Below are 21,150 nucleotides of genomic sequence, written 5' to 3' on the forward strand. Positions count from 1 at the left end.
ACGGACCTACAGACCACTTATCAAGCCATGCTGTGGCAGCATCCCACATACAAAATAGAGGAAGAGTGGCACAGATGCTAGCTCAGGGCCAATCTTCCTCACACACACAGAAAAAATCCAAACTGATAAATATTAAAAACAAAATTTTTGTTAGAAAAAAATGTTTTATGTTCTCTGTTCTTAATTTTGAGAGTCAGGTTAGTTTTTAAATACTGTGTGCCGGGCCAGTGCTAGGTCCTTTCAGCATGATCTCAGGTGATCTGTGCCGGAGGGAGCCATTCCTGTTGCTTAGAAATGAAGAAACAACATCTAAAAGAGGTTGTCTTGACCTTGACCAAGGTTACATATCTGGGATGAAGGCCTCTGCCATCTTTTGTATTGGATTTCTCTATTCCAAAACCCAAGTGAGCAAGCCCAAATCAATTCTCAACTTAACAGAAGTTTCTTGTTTTAAAAACTCATGTGAAAAAAAAAGAACCAACAACAATAACTCATGTATTGTCTTCTATTCATCTCACTTATTGGATTGTGGTCATTCATCATTCATTCATTTTGTTATGAATATAAAATACATCTTCCAATCTTGGAAATATTAATCCAGGGAAAGCACACAGCAGCAACCACTGTTAATGTTCCTAACAGTCTTTTTTTCCCAGTGATTTTCTATAATTGAAATTTTACTAACTACACGGTTTTTCAGCAAGATGCCGGCCTGTGTTAAGGTCTGAGTTTCAAACGATGAGTAAGATACAGTCCCTGAGTTTGAGAAATGTTCAATCTAGAGATAATCTTTTAAATAAAGAAAAAAAAATCATTCTTGGAGCCAGAAAGCTTTACCACTTATTTCTTACAAAACTTTGGGCAAGTTATTTAACCTCCCCATGCCTCAGTTTCCCCATCTGTACAGTGGGAATAACGACGATGCCCATCTCAGAGTATTGTTGTGAGGACTAAAGGAGTTAATTCATGTCAGTGGCTAGAGTGGCACCTGGCACATAGTGAGTGCTCAATAAATGTTAGATATTCTTGTCATTGTGGCTCTTGTTACCACCACCATTGTCACTGCCACTGTCACCTCCTGGCACACAGGGGGCACACGGGGGCCAGTGAATGATAGTGCCTTCCCCTCTTTTGTCCAATATACTGGCTGAAGTGGGGCGTTAGGAAATAGAAAGTACTTGAGGAGAAATAGAAAATACCTTTGTCTAAACAGAAGAAAAAGTGCTCCCTAATGTTGGCACTGTTCCATAGACTTTCTGAGCCCCAAGTTCTTTGTAAAATTGATAGAATAGCCCCTGCCTTGCATGATGCTGCGAGGGTGACGTGAGATGACAATACAGGCAAACGAGCCACCTGGACTGGCGTATGGTAAGCCTCAACAAAGGTTGCTGCAGGAAATATTAGTAATATTTTGTTAGTATGCTATTAATATGGTCAATCTAAGTTACTTTGCCCTGAGCCCGTTTCTTCATCTGTAAAATGGAAATGATTAGTATTAATAACAATGTAAAAGTTGCTCCACCTTCCATCTCAGGGAACAAAATGGTCTGAATCAGGGGTCCCCATGATCATCTTGGAAGCTTTTAAAAAGATCTTGTTATGTAAGACAATTTTATTCTGCATTAGAAAAATGTTATTCATCCTGGTAACATTCCTGGGTTATTTGAGATAAAATTCCAACCACTTTACTCCCGGAAATCTGAGCCTCTAAAGGTTAAACGTTCTTCTCTGGACCACAGGCCATGTTGGGGGTCAGAGCTGAGGGTGGAAGCTGTGTGGGTCTCCTTTTCTTCCTGAAACATCTCTTGGTGTGGGGTGCTTTTAAAACCCCTGGTGTCTGACTCCCATCCCCAAGGTCTTGAGGCCGCAGGTCTAGGATGGGGCCTAAAAGGCCACAGATGATGCTGAACATGGCCAGGCTTGGGAACCGCTGGACCAAATGACCGTCCATGGTCAGCCATGTTTTCTATCTTGTGCTGACCCCCATCCCCTGGTTTTAGCTTTCATTCTAGCACCCCCGTATCATTTCTTCATCCTTCAGTCGCCCCCTGCTATGCATCTAACTGCTCTCTGCTAGGCTGAGCTGGGAGGAACAGAGAGGAATAAGAGGCTGGGTCCCTCCGGTTTATTCTACGTTGAGTTTGGGCTAACTCTCTGTGTGACCTTGGACAAGTTGCTTTCCCTCTCTGGGCCTCTGTTTCCTCTTTGTACAATGGGTGAGACTGAACATGCTCTTATGTCCCCTCCAGTGATGCTAGTGTCTGTTTTTCTCCCCTCCTGGGGATGGCACACTCCCACCGAGAATTCTCTCCCGAGCAGAAGCAGGATCACCCTCTGCTCCACCCCCTTGTTGGTCCTTATGCTACTCCCAGCTCAGGGAGACTTGACATCTTTGTGTAAACCATTTCTGTGGTATTTTTAACTTCTTGATGGAAAAATGATGAACTGAAAAGAAAATATTTTAAAATCCAGAGCATTCCACCACTGCCTGTCACGGTTCAGCTCCTGGTCCCTTGGGCCCACGTTTGCGGCTGAGCCAGTCTCGTGTCAGTGCTCTCACTTTGATGCGTGGCCCCTGCTGCCTGGGGGTGTTCTGCAGAAACATGTTCCCATGGAGGAGGAGGGGCCTTGTCGGGTCGTCTGGTCCACATCCCTTCTCGGGCAAAGTGTACCAACCCACCCAGGCAGATGAGAACTTGTTTATTTTAAATTCTTTTTATTGCAGAAAGGTGCATAGAAGGAAATGAATGTTTTTAAAAAATTAAATTAAATTTTTTCCCCAGTTTTATTGAGAGATAGATGACATACATTACTGTATAAGTTTAAGGCATACAGAAGGGTGATTTGTTTTACATATATTGTGAAATGATTACCACAGTAGGTTCAGCTAACATCCATCTTCTCAATTGTATCTTCTCTAGATACAATAAAAAGAAAAGAAAGAAGAAAAAAGGAAAACAATTTTCTCCTTGTGATGAGAACCCAATGATTTATTCTCTTAACAACTTTCCTGTATATCATACAGCCCTATTAGCTACCATCATCATAATCAAAATGTTAACAGTGCTTCTCTCTGGGCATGTGTATCCTTCCAATTTTTTCTTCCTGTGTGTAAATACGTATTATTGTATGTAATTTAATGTACAACAAATAATGATATAAATATGTTCCTTTAGAAACTTTGGATCAAACTATATGGACTTTTCCTAGCCTTGCATTTTTTATATATTACGTCCTTGACATTTTTCTAAAATATTTTTAAAGGCTATTGCAGTATATGGCTATGTCACAATTTATATAGCTAGTCCCTTATGGTTGTATATTTGGTTATTGCCAACATTATGCTCTTTTAAATAACATTGTGAAGAACTCTATTCTCCTTCTGCAGCCCATCAGGCAGGATTTCAGGGTCCATGAATCATTAATAATGACCCTTCCTTCTATCCACAGAACCCAGGAGCCCTGGAGTTGAGACTGAGGTGTCCCCGTCCACACAGGTGAGCTCATGTTCTTGTGAAAGAGTCAGGGCAGCAGTGCCTAAGGGTTAGGATGGTGGGCTGGCACCAGACAGGATTTGGTTCAAATCCAAGCTCTGCCACTTACTAAAAATGTGGCTGTGGGCAAGTTACCTGTCCTTTTCTTTTTTGAGGAAGATTAGCCCTGAGCTAACTACTGCCAATCCTCCTCTTTTTGCTGAGGAAGACTGGCGCTGAGCTAACATCCGTGACCATCTTCCTCTACTTTATATGTGGGACGCCTACTACAGCATGGCTTTTGCCAAGTGGTGCCATTTCCGCACTCGGGATCCGAACTGGCGAACCCGGGGCCACCGAGAAGCGGAACATGTGCACTTAACCGCTGTGCCACTGGGCTGGCCCCCTCACCTGTCCTTTTCAAGCCTCTGCAAAACAGGGTAATAGCAGTGCTCTTGCCCAGGGCCTTTGGGGCCAAGTAAATTGTGGAGCGGCGCTGGCCTGGCTCTCAGAACTGCTCTGCGTCTAGTGGCTGCTGTTTCATCTCTGAGCTTTTTGGGCACCACTGACGGCTTAGCTCATGACGCGGATTCAACTCATCCGAGCCCTTTCCCCCATGGACGCCTGGTGTCATAATTTTCTGGAAAGAGGATTACCTCTGAAGCTGCCTAACAAATCCTTGAGTAATCCAATTTCCCATGCCACTACATCTCCTCCTGTGGTCCTTAATTCCCTAAACGCTAAGCTAGGAGGCTTGGCCCCTCCTGGAGCTGGGCAGCACAGGGGAGGAGCCTGGGTCCCGCCCCTTACCCATATTCCATGCTGGACTGTCCAGGCATTGGCAGAAGCAGCTCCAGGGTGAAGCCCATTCTTCTGGGGCCAGAGAGCATCCAATACAGGGTGTAGGGGAACTGACACTGACTGAACTTGCCCAGCCCCACTAGGCTCTGAGCCTTGCATTTGCTATCTCATTTGATCCTTACGTTAACCTAGATTCGAGGTGCCAAGGATGGTTGTGCCTGCAAAGGAGTACAGCTGACAGCCACATGGATTAAGAAATATGCTCAAGGTTACATAGGTACTAAGTGGTGGATCCAGGATTCTAGTCTGTGCTTTTCCCAGTAAGTGGTGGTACCTCTGTCCTGGCACCAGACCCATGGGACAGCTGCTGCTTCAGCATATCTGTTGATATCTCCTCTGGGCAAGGTGCTGTGCCCTTCAGCTCTTGGTGGAGACGCAGTTGGGAAGAAATCCCCACCTTGAGCAGGGAAGGTGTAGATACAAATAAGGCCAATAATAGTGCAAAAGTTGAGAGTGATAGGTCAGAAATGGAGAGGTCCATGAGACAGAGAAAGGAATGCCTTGGGTGGATCAGGGAGCGGGTTAAGGAGAGGTGGCACCTGAGCTGGGTCCTGAATGATGGTGGAATCTGCTGAAATGGGCTTACAGTGAGGAATGTCTCTTTTAGGCATCTACTACTAATGAAGACAATGAAAATACTCTGTTTAAAGATTCTGCAAATGCAACAAGCCTCCCAGGTAAGGACTGGATATTTTTATATTCCTGTGGTCTATGGGGCACAAAAGTCCTGTCTCTGTAGAAAGTCCTTTTTCATTTGGAAATGTTGGCAGAGGGCCAGTCTGCTTAATGGAAAAGGTCAATGGCAGAAATGTTCTTTTGTTACTTAATACATTCAAGTTTATATTGTTAGCTAAGATATAGTGAGGGGACCATAAAACAAATGTGACAAATCAGCAAAATATTTCAGAATTGGCCCAGAATACAAATGAGTGTGCTACAAACAAAATTACTGGAGTCTGAAATGGAACACCCGTGTGGGAGGAAGTGTAGAAGGAAATCTTTGTTTTGGGGGCCCTTGATTTTGCTTCTGTTTCTCTATACCTGCAAGACTGGGAAAAGTTATCAACATTTGCAGCAAGAAAGATTAGAGGGGCCAGTCCCATGGCCGAGTGGTTAAGTTCGCATGCTCTGCTTCGGCAGCCCAGGGTTTTGCCGGTTCGAATCCTGGGCACGGACATGGCACCACTCATCAGGCCAAGCTGAGGTGGCGTCCCACATGCCACAACTAGAAGGACTCACAACTAAACATATACAACTATGTACCAGGGGACTTTGGGGAGAAAAAGGAAAAATAAAATCTTTTTTTAAAAAAAGAAAGATCAGAGGTCCTATGTTTGTTTTCCCATGTGTATGGGACTCATGGAGTCCAGACTCCATAGGTTCAGTAGATGAGCAGCTCCATCTGATGGCTTTTGGGCTTTCTGAGGAAGTCCTTGGCCTTGTTACCCTTACCTGGGCAGACTGCTGCCTGCACCTGCTGCTGGCTACCCATGCTGTGCCATCCTGGTTGCAAAGCCTTTCCTAGTGCAGGGCCCCTGGGGAGGACCTACTAAATGCCTGGGGCTACGCTCTGCCTGCACAGCTGTAGACTCAGAGAACTGAACCCATCCCTGCTCTCCAGGAGTCTACAGTCCAGTGGACAGGCTCTGGCAGAGAGTAAAGTAGCAATCGTAACAAAGAGCAGAGTGTGAGATAAGCCAAAAAGGAGGCATGGAGAAACTGTGGAAATTAATAAAAGAAGTCTTAACCAAATGGGAGTCAGGAAGACCTGTAGGAGGAGCTCTTATGCCCTGTCAGACATCAATTACAGAGTGGCTTGCATCTTGGACAGGAAGTAAAACTACTTTACTACTGAAGGAAGATTTCTCTCCCCACCTGGCAACAGCCCAGCCAATGAGAAGCTGTTGCCACCCAGAACTGCTACTTTCCCCCAGTGGCCTTTAGAACAGCCCCTCCCTACTCCCCCTTTTTCCTTTATAAAAGCAGCTCCCCTCTTAAAGATTTTATTTTTCCTTTTTCTCCCCGAAGCCCCCCAGTACATAGTTGTATATTCTTTGTTGTGGGTCCTTCTAGTTGTGGCATGTGGGATGCTGCCTCAGTGTGGCTCGATGAGCAGTGCCATGTCCGCACCCAGGGTCTGAACCAACGAAACCCTGGGCCGCCAAAGCAGAGCGTGTGAACTTAACCACTCGGCCACGGGGCCGGCCCCAAGGCAGCTCCCGTCTTTTGTTTTCTGGTTTTGCCTGTGGTTTGCCATAGCATGCACATCCAGAATTGCAATGCTTTTGGCTTTTCCCAAATAAACTTGTTTTGAGGACAAAATAACAGGCAAATTTGCTTTTTAAGTTGACAGAAGCAAAGTGGAATTTAGAGACTTGAGAGAGCATGTTGAGTTGGGGGAGTCACAGAAAGCTCATGGGCCTTGAATAATATGGGTGGATGGTCCGGGCAGCAGTTCAAGAGCTGCTGTGGAGGAGGGACCCTCCGGTATGCCTCATCCACTCTCACTGATGATCTCATCCAGCTCCATGTCTTTAAAGACTCCTGGGGCCTGATGACTCCCAAACTTCTGTCTCCTTCCCTGATCTTTCCACTAAGACCCAGACTCACGTATCCACTGCCTGGCTGACAAGTCTACCTGGATACTTACTAGAAATCTGAAACTTAACATGGTTGACAGAATGCTTGATGCCTTCCCACATCTCCCCCCCAAATCTTTTCTTCTCCATCCTCCTCATCTCAGTAACTGGCACCATACTCTATGGGTTTCTCAGGCCCGGGAGAACAGGCATGCTTCCTCTTCTACCCCTCACCCCATGTCCAGTTCCCCAGCAGGTCCTGTCGGTTGTACCTTGAGACATGTCCAGAAGCTGACCACTTTTCACCACCTCCCCTGCCAACACCTGATCCAGCCACTGCTGTCTCTCCTCCTGCAGGACTTTAGGAGCTGCCTGCTGGCCCACTGGCTTTTAGTCTTAACCTCGAACAGACTCTTCCTCTTCTAGCAGCCAGAACGACTCTTGAAACACAAATCTAAGCTGTCCCTGTCTCACACCATCTTCCCCAGAATAAAAGCCAGAGTCCTGATGGAGGTCCCAGTCTCTATGGAATCGGGCTCCCTATCTCTAGATCTCGCCGCCTCCATTCTCTCTCTCACCCACCCTTCCCTCCTTGCTCTTCCACTCATGCTCTACCTCAGGGCCTTTGTACTTGCTGCTTGCTGTGCCTGGATGCTCTTCCCCCAGCCTCCAGGTGGCCAGCTCCTTTATACATCCAAGCCTCTGCTCAAATACCCCCTTCTCGGGGAGGCCTTTCCCCACTACCCCATGTGATGGAGCCTCCCCGCTGTCACTCTCTCCCTATCCTGTGCTTTGCTTTTCATCATGCCCTTGTCGTTACTGATGTCATATTACATACTTGTTTGTCTGTATCCCTTTATTAGAATGTAAGATCCAGGAAGGCTTTTCTGTCATCCTTTTCTCTGTAACCATGAGACTTAGAACAAAGACTGGCATGTGATAGACAGTGAATAAATATTTGTTGAACAAAAGAAGGAACAAATACATAAGGTGATGGAATACTAGTAAATGGGTAAGCCAAGCATACTGCTTCCTTTAAATGGCTGTCTGCCAAGAGATGTGGGACATACTCAGAGAAACCTGTTCTTGCAGTCAATGCTCCCTCCCAATCTGGACTCATGGCAAAGCCTGCATCCACTGGGCACCTGAAGTGATGACTGGCAGGCGGCATCTTCACCAGCAGGGGCAGAGGACCTGAATCCCGAGTCCATGGGACTGCAAATGTAGTCATGCCCTGCATAGTGACGTTTCAGTCAACAGCAGACCATATATGACGGTGGTCCCATAAGATTAGTACCGTATAGCCTAGGAGTGTAGTAGGCTATACCGTCTAGGTTTGTGTAAGCACTGTAGGGAAGAAAGAAATTTTCCTCTACCCTTCTGGTTTCTTCTGATCTAATAATTAAATTGACATGAGACAGGTTAGCAGGAGAAAAACAAACAAAAGTTTAATAACATGTATACATGGGAGAAACCCAGGAAAACCCAGTAACTCCCCCAAATGGCCGAAGCCCTCCCCTTGAATTCCATCCTCAGCTAAAGACAAAGGAAGATGTTGGGGGTGGGGAGAGTCAGAGACTTCAAAGGGAAGGAAGGCAATTCAGGTAGGTGAAAAGGAGCAAATGTTTGGAAAATAAGTGTTTGTCTGGCTGCACAGAAACAGTAGAACACAGAGGGAAGCCCAAAAAACAGGCTTTTCGAGGTTCCTCCCTGTCTACCACCTGGTTCACAATATGCTAAGGTGATAGCTCGATTCCTGAGATGGGTTTTCTTAATCTGAATTCTTTTAGGCACTTAGGGGGAGGTAACCAGAAAACTTTGTGAGTCTTTTGTTTCTTAAAAATAATCAGCATAAAATAATCCTCATGTCAAAGAGACTCATTTTGGGGTGCCAAATTTTGTTCCCTTTCAATACACTTTATGATATTCACAAGATGACAAAATCATCTAATGGCTCGTTTCTCAAAACGCAGCCCTGTTCTTAAGTGGCGCATGACTGTATCTGCCTTCTCAGCAGGAGAGATTGATGGTCTGGCTTAGACGTACTCTCTGTCCAGTCCAGGTCTCCCTCTGGCAGCCGTGGGCAGGAGCTTTCCGTGGAAGGACATGGTTGCTTGTGAAGCTAGTTTGTTCTTTCATTCATTCAAAGAAATATTTTGGTGAGCCTGCTTTGTGCTAGGCACTGGGTGAGCAGTTGGGAGAGTAACAGCGAAAGAGACACATGTGGTCCCTGTATTCAGGGAGCTCAGTATAGAGGTGGAGCTGGAGAAGTCACCAGGTGGGGCACTTACCCAGCTTGGAGCGGGGCCACTTCTCAAAGGAAGTGACATCACCTCATCTGAGACCCAAAGGCCAAGGTGGGACTGGATAGCCAAGGGGGCCATGAAGGTGGGCAGAGCATTCCAGGAGAGAAGAGAGAATATATGGAGTGCCTTTGGAGGAGAAAGAACATGGCGTGTGGAAGAACGAGTGAAGCTTGTATGGCTGGGGCTTGAGTACCAAGTGGGGAGACTGGCAAGAGATGACACCTCAATGGAGAAAACTGCACCCAAATACTTGATTTAAAGCACCTGAGCCTCCCTGATGTCGTCCTCAATGGAGCTGCCATCAGTGAGGTCCCCAAAGCTTCTGTTTCTTGCACCCCCTCTATGCCTTGTAGGGGCAGGCTGAACGCCACTAGAAAAGTCACTCTGAAAGTGAGTGGGAGTCTGTGGCTGGCCGCAGGAGCTCAGAAGCTCTGAGCTTGAGGTGTACCTCTTGCCAAGTGGTGGAATCCTGGGGTCTTTCAGAATTATGCTGGGGGTGACTCTTCCAGTGTTGGCTTTGGCCAGAAAACTGGCAAGCCTCTCAAGTGGTCTGATGGTTAGCAGAGCTGTTTCCTTCTCCAGGCGTGTTTCCTTCTCCAGACTTCTCCAAAAGTCTTGAGGCTTTTGACAGCACCAGCTGAGTGGGGTTTTTTTCTTCTTTTCTTCCCTCTGCTCCTCTTCCTCTTCTTTTTCTTCATCTTCTTTTTATTTCTAGTGCAAGATTCTTCTTTGACATCACTGCCCACATTCCTGGTGGCTGGAGGAAGCCTGGCCTTTGGAACGCTCCTCTGCATTGGCATTGTCCTGAGGTGAGATGGCTCCTGGGGGTGGCCCTGTGATGTTCTCATTTTCTTATCTAGCTGGCTTTGCCTGTGCTAGGATGGTGGCAATGGGTTGGAGAGCCATGAGTGGATTCAAGATATGTTTTAGAGGTAACATTGACAAGATTTGATGACAGATTAGATGAGGAGAATGAAGGAGAGGGAAGAGTCAGTCTGACCTCAAGCTTCTGGCTTCAGCAGTTGGGCAGATGGTGGTGTCATTCACTAAAACTGGAAACACTAGAGGAAGAAGACCTGAGGGAAGAGCAGTGATTCTCCTTTGGAACCATGGAGTGTGAGGAGCCTGAGAAAACCCCAAGTGGACGTGTTTGGCAGACAATTCGTCTTGTTGCCAGTGTGTAGATGGTAGTTGGAGCCATGGGAGAGAAAAGTTGTGTAGAGGAGGAGGAACTGAGAAAGGGGTAAGAAGGGGTGGCCTGGGAGGGAGGAGAAGAACCAGGAAGACCTGGTTGTGAAAACTGAGGGAGAGACTGTGTGTTAGGTACTGAAGAAACACCTTAGGCTCTGGGATTACAATGGAACATGACCTTTCCTCTCCTCCAAGAGCCATACTAAAATGACGACAGTACCACAGAGAAGCACCACAACAGAAGTGTGTACACAGGTCAATCTGAGGTACCTGGCCAGACCTCCTTAGGAATATTCCGTATCTCAAAACAAGCAGACCTAGAGAGTCACCTTTAAGTGCTGGGTCCTAGTGCTCTCCCCTGCCATGGTTGGGAAGCACTCAGGCTGAGCTGGTGTCCTGGCCGCTGCAGCACAATGCTCGTTTCATCTCAGTCTTTCTCTCCATCCGATCGTTAGTGTTATCTTTCACTCCCAAGGATGCAGAATAATCAGCTAACAGTCGTCCCAGTGAATGGACAATAAAGAAAACTTACGATGTTCAGGATTTTACAGCAGGAGCTCGCAATTTCACATATGCTGAAGGCCTAAAAGTAGTCAGACTGGGCCCTGGCTTTGGGCAGTGGTTAATTATGATAATACAAGTGGAGGAGAAACTTCCCCCTGACCTTCCTTTCTCTTAGCTCGTGTGTAACTTTCAAGGGACTCTAGTTGGTGATTGTGAGAGGTGGGCTTTGAGGGTGTTTAGGAAGGAAGGGTAAGACCTTGGCAGGGAGCTTTCCACACATTAGCTCATTGGATCTTCACAGTGACCCTGAACTAGCTTGACCACCAAGGTGGTCTGGGTTGGAAGATTAGCAAGATGACAACTCAAACTGTGTTTTTACTTCGATTTTCCAATGAAATAGTGAGTAAAATTTCCAAAGGGTGTGCAAGAGATAAGGTTCCTAATGAATAGAGGTAGCTCCTTGTAGGAGCCTTCCATACCTTCTCTACCTTTGGGCCAGTGGGGGCCATGCCTACAGTCAGAGGTCTTCCTACTGCCTTCTGAAGGATTCCTTGCCTCACCTCAGGCACAGACTTCTGTGTTCTATTTCTATTTGTACATCAGTAGGGCTTCAACAGGCCTTTCTCATAATTTACCGGAGATCCTATAGAGTAAATATCATGATTTCCACTTCACAGATGAGGAAACTAAAGCCGAATGAGGTGGCATGAGTACAGCTAGTAAGGGTAAGGCCAAGATTGAAACCCAAAGCTCATGCTCTTTGAATAGGGCCTTAGGGGTCATTTAGTCAAATTCTCTAATTTTACAAATAAAGAAACAGCCCTGAGAGGTAAGATGACTTGCCCAAGGACACACAGCTTGTTAATAGCAGAGCCAAAACTAGAACTCTTGTCCTGAAAGTCCCTGCCCACTGTGCTAGCCTGCTGTCAGCTAAGAGCTGGCCCCAGTCTGTGCTATCAATGCACTGTTGACCAGTGGCACCGTTAACGAGCAGCGCCATCTTGGTGTGCTGTTAACCACTAACAGAGAAGTGTTAGGTTGAGAACTGACCACAGTGCTCATCGCAGTCCTGCTGGTGGGGCTTGGACACTGGCTGGTTGCTCCACGACCAGAGTCTCCAGAGGCACAAAGAGGGCAAATGCCCTGTGCTGAGAATGTGTCAGTAATTTATTTCCTAGCCTGGTGAGTTTCCATTTTCTCCTATAGAAGGCAAATTTACTTGAAAGAGGCCAGTTATTTCAAGTGATAAAAACCCTTCTACTCCCAAAGTCCCTCATATCAAGAGAGGGGTACAAGCTTAGAGACACCATGGGAGTCTGGGAGTGCCAATATGGCTGAACCACAGTGACCGTTGGAATGGCCACATTACATCAAGCAGAATGTGAGAGGCCGGTTGAAGTCCATCCTGCCAGTCCATGATACCATATTTTTCTTTTTAATACATTTATTTTGTCTCTAGCAAAGCGTAGTATTTTCCTAAATATTTTTCCAGCTACGTCAGTGATAATTTTTAAAAATTTAAATATGCCATTGGAAAAAGGTATACCATCTTCTTAAATGGATGTTATAACTTACAGGGCCAGTTCTCCGCACCCCGCTTCCTATGGCCCCTCGATTCTCTATTTTATGCTATCAGGCACTGGGAAAATAGGATTCTCACAGCAGAAAATTCGTTTTCTGCACGTTTATTTAGAATGACTATTAGGTGAGGACTCCCTATGTATATGCCTGTGATTTAAATGGTTTTGTATTAAACGTAGAGTCTCATTCCAATATTTTAAAATCACAGACTCTCCCACCTCCACAGGGGGCTTTCCTGGTGTCTTGGGCCACGGAAGTGGTTGGGGGCTGTGAGTACCCTTGTGGCCTTGGGGGTGGGGTCACTTCCTCTTGCTAGGTCTTAGTCTTTACACCTTATTTTTTTTAAAAGAGTAAGGATTATTATGATTGTTTTTAAAAAATTTCTTTTAGCTGCGGAGACTTTTCTTTAAACAAAACATTCTGAAGCCCAAATGTGTAAAATAGAGGAAAGGTGGAGGCTGAGGTACAGATGAAGTCTGACAGCTCAGCTGTGGGTTCCTTCGACCTGCCTGGCACCCTCTCCAGCCCCAGGCCCTGCTCAGACCCCTGCCCAGGTCAGGACAGTGCCGGCTGTGGACACCCCCCAGGCTGCTGGTTTCAGCGGCCCCTTGGAGCTTAGTGATTTTCAGAAAAGGTCTCATTCACTCCTCAAAATATTTCAAAAGCAGGAAAGCTTATCTTTCTCAGTTACGTATCCAGTTGCTTTGAAAAAAACTGAGGGCAGAGACTGCTTTTCATATTAGGTAACATCAACAAAGACTTAAAGAAAAAATTACGTGATATATAATTATTTGCTAATTACTGGCAATTTGCTAAGTACTGACAAATAGAAAGAAGGAAAAAAATCGTACATTATCCAAAGACAGCCACTGTTAATTTTTAAAATGTGAATGTGATCAAAGCATAACAGACATACAGAAAAATGCACACGTCATAAGTGTATGGTTCCATGAATTTTCACAAAGTGAACACACCCATGTAATCAACACTCAGATCAAGAACACTTTATATTTAGATGAATTTCCTGAGTCTTTTTCCTCTGCATAGTTTCTTCTTGTTTGTTTTTATGTAACCATGATTTTTCTGTATCTACAACTCTGAGTTCTGCCTTTTAAATTTAGCATTAATTATAAAATAAGCAATTTTTTCACGTTACAAATTCTTTGTAAACCTCACTTTCCTAGCTGCTAACTTCTCCATTACTCAGATATACCCAAATTCATTTAACCAACCTCCTATTATTGGGCATTGGCGTTGTTGTTTTGCTTTTATAAACAACGCTGTGTTGAACATCTTCATGCGTAAGGCTTTTTCCATAGCTATTTTATTTCCTTAGGGTATAGTCCCAGAAGTGGAATTCCTGGGACAGAGTCTGGATATTTTGCAATCCAGAGTGTAATGACTCTGTCCTCTCACGAGGGAGGAGAATTCCACCCAGGGACCCAGCAAAGCTCCAGTCAGCACCCCTGCTGGGCTCCCTGCCTGTGTGGTGCCTGAATAATGAAGCTCGAAGTGACATTTTGCAGCTTGTTTATTCCATTTGGATAGCAGGCTAAGAGCCAATGGCAGATTTGGAGCCAACTATCAATTATTTATCATAATAAGCACAGGAATAGCCTGTCGATATAAAAAGAAATCCAAGGAAAATCCCTAAACCTTGTTTTTGACATTGGTTTCCCCTCCTCCCTCCCAGCCCTTCCTGGAGTAGCTGACATTTGGTGACATTGAGCAAGACCACCTTGCTCCCACTTTGGGGTTCTTAAGCAGTAAGTTAGTGGGCACCAAAGCGGGAAGCGGGGGAAGGAGGTGAGCTGCCCTGGAGAAGCTGAATGGCCCCTTCATCAGGGAGACCTGACTGTACCTCTGAAGATTGCTATCACCGTCTCATCTTTCTTTGGGCTGTCAAGTGACTTCTCAGTTACTGAGCCCTGGCTTCGGGCCCAGTGCGGAGCAGTGTGAACGAAGCTGTGATCAGAGAGATGCCTATCTCCTTCCTGTTTAACATCGACCTTCCTGTCAGATGAGTCACTTGTGCCCGAGTGGTGCCCACGGCTGGCTCTGTGAGAACTCGCCAGCATGGTGGGAGTGGACCCAGAGGGGCAGGGAGAAGAGGGGAGGATGGGAATGTTGGAAGCCAGAGGAGCAGGAGGGCTGTTGAGGGAGCAGTGCAGCCCTTTTCCTGCTGTTAAATGGCAGCTGCAAACAATCTGTCTCTTGCCAGCCTTAATTTGACTGAGACCCATTTTCCTTCCCCTCTGAAAGAATCCTCTCTTTTTTAAGTAAATGGATTTGGGACTGATGATGTATACCTATGGGCATCCTCTGGAATAGGACAAATTAAGTTCTCGGTGCTATAAAGGGACATTCAAGGCCACGTGTGCCTCAGTTTCCCCATTTGTAGATTGGACCTGCAATACACACCTATTCTCTTGGGCTGTTTTTGAAGCCCCCAACTCTTCAGAGTATTGTATAATCCCTGGTGACAAAAACGGCTGATGGAATAAATAGTTATCCATCTTTTGAGCTGAAACCCGAGAGTGCCAGCCTACCAGGGCTGCCAGCTGTTGGTGTTTTTCACTCATGTTCATCACAGGGTGAACTAAACACCTGTGTGGCTTGTCTTTGTGTGTGAAGGTTCAAGAGGACGTGGAAGCTGCAGGCTCTGAAAGAAGGCAAGACGGGCATGCATCCGCCGTATTCCTTGGGACAGCTGGTCCCTGAGAGGCCCAAGCCCACCCCAGTGCTTGTTCCCCTCATCTCCCCGCCAGTGTCCCCCAGCAGCCCCGAGTCTGACAACACCCCGAGGCACAGCCGACCAGATGCCAGGGGCCCACAGAGCCCCTATGACATCACCAACAGAGACTACTTCTTCCCCAGATAGCTGGCTGGGTGGCACCTGGCAGGTTGCGGTGTCAGACCTGCTGAACTGTGTGGATGACGAAACAAAAGCTGGCTTTAGCAAAAGACGCTTCTCACTGCCATTCCAGCTCATCTCAGGTGCGTGGGGCCTCTGGCTTCACAGTTACAGAAGGGCCTCACAGAAGGTTCTACGCTGGGTAAAAATAGGTTTGCTGCATCTGTTCAGAAGGAAGAGGTGGCTGAGTGTTGGAAACACCCTTCCCCAAATGGCCTGCTTACAGCGGTTAGGGTGAACTCAGGCCCTGTGAACGGAGTGGTGTCAGACTCTACTGAACGCTCAGGTAGAGCCGGGCGGCCGCAGACACCTTGGACTCCCCTGGCTTGGTGTGGAGAAGACACTGGCCACCTGCACACCCCGACAGATCTCCGCAAGCTGCACCCTCAGGCAGGTGGGATGGATTTCCAGCCAAAGACACCCCCCTCCCCCAGTCGCCCGTCCCCTGGCCCACTGCACAGTCTCAAACTCTTGAAACCCACGTGCCTTCACAATTCTGTCTTCTGGGCCTGAGGGCGGCTTTTCTTAAACCACGGAGGCCTGGGGGAAGCCCTCACCTGCCGTTCTTCCCCCCACCTGAAAACAGCGGAGAGGGAGGTGGGTGGTATCTCAGGGCCTGATGGTTTGAAATGGATTTATGATTAGTTCCTCATTAGCGTTTTACTAACTGTGAATGATAATCCTAGGCGCTTGCTGAATCCAGCAGCGACTGCATGGGCTCAGTTTCCCTCTTGGGATCCCAGGACTTCAGGAGGAGAGAAGCAGGGAGGAGAGAGGAGAGTGGGGACAGGGTCCCACGTTCATGGTAACGGAGCTGAGGGGGACGTGGCCTCTGCAAACCGGAGTTCTCCATCCTCCCCCTCCCCTGCGCCCCGAAAGGAGGACTGGCTTTGGGAGGGGCCTCTGCCAGGGGTGAGATCAAAATTGTGTTCCTCCAGCTTTGTTTATTTTGTTTCAACTGAGCCTGAGTAACTAGGGAAGATAATACTTATGTGAAAAGACTAAAGAACCCGGCCAGAATGTATTTTAATCTGGTATTTAAAAACTGCTGACTATTTTATCTCGAGAGGGTGGAAGAGCCAGTGTTAGCTGAGTGTCAGTATATAAATAACTTGGGGGAAAAGCACAATAACTTTGTTCAGCAGAAAACTGAGTCAAGAGAAAAAGGAGGAGAAAAAAAGATTTTCCCCTATTAGAGAAGAGGCTCTGGTTTCATTCTAAATTTTGTTTTTGTCTTAACAAGCGAAAAAGTAGTCTATCTCTTCTCTAATTTAGGGGAAAAGCAGCTTGTTACTACTCCCCCAGGCAGCTGTGAAGGAGACAGTGTCCAGCTCCCTGGCGTAATGTGTAATATGGGGAAGCCAGCCTCCCACGATCGCCAGCTGAAAATCCCCACCGCTGAGAGCCGTGAGCCTTCCGTTATCAGAGGGGGATTCATTAAAAAGAAACAACCCCTTACCTTGGTGCCTTCCTCTTTTGGTTAGTTCCTGGAATTTGATTCAATTTAGCTGGTATTGAAGCACCCGCTAAATGTCTAGGCCTGACTCTCTGACTAACCATTTCAGCTCACTTTTCTATCCAGGCTTTGAAAATTCACTGATGTTAGTGGTTACCCAAACAAGGACCTCAAGTATCCTGGGGTGTCCCAGAATGAAGCTGTGATGAAAATCAGTCGTGTATCCACGGACTAAAAGTTTGCCAGACCACAAAACTTCTGTAGGTACCCTTTTAGAAAAACCACCACCAGCAGCAGACAGGTGGCAAAAAAGATGAAAATGATCCTGTTTTATTTACTTTTTGCCAGGTTCAAACTGTTACTATCTTGGGCAAGTAGTGATTTTCGTTGCTGGCTTTGTCTGTAAGTTTCAGACCCTGCGGCTGCTGCTTTCGGCAACTCATCTTAAGTTGACAAAAGTCAGGCAGGTGGTTTTTCTTTATTTCTGTAAAATTTCTTTGAGAACAGCAAAAATGCTGTTAAAGGGAAATATAAAAAATGAGAATCTGCATGAGAAAGGGTGATTCTGTGCCACGGTTCTTTAACTCTTTGCAAGTTTTTACCCACATGTAATATTACCAAAGCCAGGCAGAGCCGTGCTAGCGGGAGATGTGAAATCAGATAGCTCATTATTGCCGAGAGCTAGGCAGCTTTGATCTCCAATTGTTATTGCTTTCATTATTATTGTAACGGAACTGCTTTTTTTTTTTTGTAGTGAAGAGGGTTTTTTTCCCTTTATGTTTTTATAAGCTAGTATAAATGAAGGAAAAGTATTTGTCTTCTCTGGGTCGTAGGCCTTGCTCACTGTACACAGGGAAACACCCTAAGCTTTCTGTGTCCTCGAATCTATGGTCAGTGAACATGTGTTTCAAGCCACGGGTCATTCTTACCTGTGTTTCTGCAGCACACGTGCTGCCTTTTATCCTCACCTGATACATCCATGTAGCAATCTGCCACGCAGCCGGATGTGAGATGTTGGGACAGTGATAACTTCTGTTGAACATGGCAGTTTATCCTGCTGGGTGGGAAAAGTTGAAAATATGCTGGTTCAAGGTCTAGAGTCAAGTGGTCATTAATTCTTGTAGCATTAATGAAATATTTTTTAAAAAAATGTCCAGGGGGTGGCATTGAATGTATCTCCGAGAGCTCTTGGCTCTCATGGAGCCTCGCCCCTGGGTTTGTTCACCAGACGCTGGGCTCACACTGGGTCTCCCCGGTTTCCGTGCTGTCCCGGAGGGAAGGAAACACCATTTCAAGGTGTGGAATCTGCTGTGGGAGCCCACCTGTGCTGACTGGGAGTGGTTATGGTTTGTGGGTTTCCTGCAGAATGTTCAGGAGTGCCTCGCCCAGCTGCTTTGGTGCTAAGCCTCATGGAAGGCAGTTAAGACTGACCCAGTTGGGGAGGAGTCGGACACGCAGCTTCAAGTGAAGTTGGTGAGAAATTTATCTTAATTTGGAGAAGCAAGGCCAACCGGTGGCCCTTTGGAGCGTGAGCACTGAACCTGGCTTTCCCGGGCGGCAGCCGGCAGTGGGGCCATTGTGGGGAGTTCGGGCCAGCTGGCTAGGGTTCTGTGCCAGACGCTCCTGAACGTCCCCTAAAGCTCCTTCCAGCATCATGTCCTCGGTGTGGCCTGGCACCAGCCAGTTTCTATGGCAACCTTAATGATTATTAAGGAACATTGTCAGTTTTATAACATATGCTAAACAAAGATCTACTTTAGAAGGAAAGGATTGGAACAGCATGTCACAGGGCTGTTAATTAATGGAGAAACCATATTTGGATGGAGAGCGCACATCTGTTAAATAGAATACCTCAACTTTACATTGTTGTTTTTTTTTTGTAGAGAAATAATAGTTTTTTGTTTTTATTTTTTTACCTAATTACCTGAAAGCAAATCCCAAAGGCTGATGTCTGTATATGGGGCGAAAGGGTCAGTATGGTATATTTTTCAATGTTTTTCTCTTTTTACCAGCTACTTTGCATTTAAAGTGAAAATTGTAAATGTTTGAAATAAATACTTTCTAAAAATACGCTTGAGAGATAATGATGTTTTGGGTACCTGGGTCATTTAAGAAAAGACATGCGTGATTGCTGAGTGGACAGGAGTGAGGAAAGACGGGGTTTAAAATTAGGTAGGACCATTTCGGGGTGGGCTTCCCCTTAATGCGCCATTGAATTACCTCTGGAAAAGATCAGATAAGTTCAAGAAATAAGCAGCCGTTTCTCCAAAGACTGTAATTATGAAAATATTTCCCAAAATGAGTCCTGGGGTTTCTGGAAGGGGTGGGGTGCTTCTGTCACGTTTACCATCATTACCAGGTGATGGACGTGTGGGGAAGGAAAAGGGTCATTCACCCAAAGACTGTTTATTGGACAGGGGGTGTTCATGGTCTCACAAAGCAACTCTGCATCCCTGATCGTCAGATAGGCTGACTCCGTCCCCTATTGAAATGGGTCTTAGGTAGGAGAAACTTGGGACAAAGCCATCCCACATCTTCCAAACAGAGGAAAGCCGTCGTGTGGATGCTTTGTGGATAAGAGTTGCCGTGTAAACAGTTCAGGGCTGGGGAGGATGAAACTGCAGGGAAGCCTGGAAATTGTGTAACTCAGACCGAAAGTTGAAGTGTGGGGCCCCGCCGTGTGGCCCCCTGCCTGAGAGTCAGGCAAGCCGCAGGGCCGCACCTGTAGGAGCCACCAGCTCCTTGAGGACACCGCGACCTCTTTTGAGGTTGGTCTCTGTCTTGCAGAAAGCAACACAGGAAGCAGATGTTCCCCAGGGTGGCTAGGCTGTGTGGGCTGCACAGAGGAGGTGCAGGAGTGGGCACAAGGAGCAGGAGATGGAAGGCGGTGCCTCCCTCTTCACAGCATCACTGTTAGGATGACATGGTTATGACGCTCTTTCCAAAAGAATTTGGGAGAGCAGATGGTGATTCTTGTAGAAGACGGCAAGGAACACTCAGTTATTGGAACAGCCACTTAGGAGAGCATTTTCCTTATTATTGAGGCACAAGGAGACCAAACCTTTCTCTGTATGTGTGAGAAGTGCAGGTCAGAGGCAGGAATCTATTTGCCATCCTGCAGTAGCAGAAGTGTGTTGTTGAAAGGCCTTAAACTGCTCCCATGCAGCACTGCTGTGTGCAAGGCCTGGGCTGGGGGCTTGGGGTGATTCTCAGGCAATCGTGAGCAATGACAGCAAGCCCTGCACCGTCCTTCAAATTCTGACCAACTTCTAATGTCTTTATGAAGGTCCTTGTCTCCTGTAGATGTATGTCATTTAAAAAAACAAAACACCTCAGCCATGTCCTATTTCTTTTGTATGTGTGTGTGTGTTTGTCTTTTTTGAGGAAGATTAGCCCTGAGTTAACATCCACTGCCAATCCTCCTTTTTTTTGCTGAGGAAGACTGGCCCTGAGCTAACATCCATGCCCACCTTCCTCTACTTTATATGTGGGACGCACCCAGGACCCGAACTGGAGAACCCCTGGCCGCCGAGAAGCAGAACGTGTGCACTTAACCTCTGTGCCACCGGGCCGGCCCCTGTCCTATTTCATGCCAATGGTTTTAGGTGACAATCCAAAACATGAATTAAATTTTTTCAGTAAAATCATGGAACACTCTGTGCTGGAGACCAGGGCTGGAGGAAAGGTTCTACAGCAACACGTTACTGTGGGGATTAATTGGGAAACAAAATCTGTGGGCGGCAAAGAGCTACACGATCAGCCCTACTGCTTACCCAGAAGTCCACTGTCCCTTTTAGGTAGAGAGAGTTTATTAAAATTAGCTAATAATAATGGCTACCGTTTATGGACCCTCCACTATGTGCTTTACAAACGGAACGTTCTTTCTCATCTTAATGATTCTGCAAGGTAAGTGCTTTCACCTATTTACAGATGAAGCAACTGAGGCTTGTATTGGTGAAGATAGTGGTCCAAGATGCCCGAGCTAGTTGAGAGGCTGAACTAGACCCCAAACCTGGGTCTGCCTGATTCCAAGGCTGGCGCCTCTTTGCCCTCTCCATGTGGCCCCTCAGCCACTGGTGACTGCCTGGATGGGCCTCTCTTTCCAAGTCCTTTCCCAGGCCAGGTGCCCCCACTCTGTGCTGGGTGGGGCCCTTGCCCAGTCACTCCTGAAGGGAGATGGACCTGGATTCCTCATTTGGCTGGGCATACCTGTCAGTGTGAGCAGGGGCTGGAAGCTGAGCCCAGGGGAGCCTGAGCCCATAAACAAAGGCATGTCCCCGGGGCT

The 21,150-nt window shown here is 46.6% G+C and overlaps 1 protein-coding gene across 4 annotated transcripts in view; it reads left to right on the top strand.

Moving 5' to 3' along the window:
* IL6R (interleukin 6 receptor) overlaps positions 1-18,753 on the top strand; it is a 51,893-nt gene extending 33,140 nt beyond the window's left edge. For 3 of the 4 annotated variants that reach the window (XM_014837117.3, XM_070497647.1, XM_070497648.1), the window contains exons 7-10: positions 3,451-3,497; positions 4,942-5,011; positions 9,935-10,028; positions 15,130-18,753. In XM_014837117.3, the coding sequence (XP_014692603.1) occupies positions 3,451-3,497; positions 4,942-5,011; positions 9,935-10,028; positions 15,130-15,376 (458 nt within the window). In that variant the 3' untranslated portion in view covers positions 15,377-18,753. The remainder of the gene's footprint in view (positions 1-3,450; positions 3,498-4,941; positions 5,012-9,934; positions 10,029-15,129) is intronic. The other variant, XM_070497649.1, reaches the window with a different exon arrangement.
* Positions 18,754-21,150: the final 2,397 nt, after the last annotated feature.

The sequence above is a fragment of the Equus asinus genome, chromosome 25 (assembly GCF_041296235.1).
Source record: "Equus asinus isolate D_3611 breed Donkey chromosome 25, EquAss-T2T_v2, whole genome shotgun sequence".
NCBI lineage: Eukaryota > Metazoa > Chordata > Mammalia > Perissodactyla > Equidae > Equus > Equus asinus.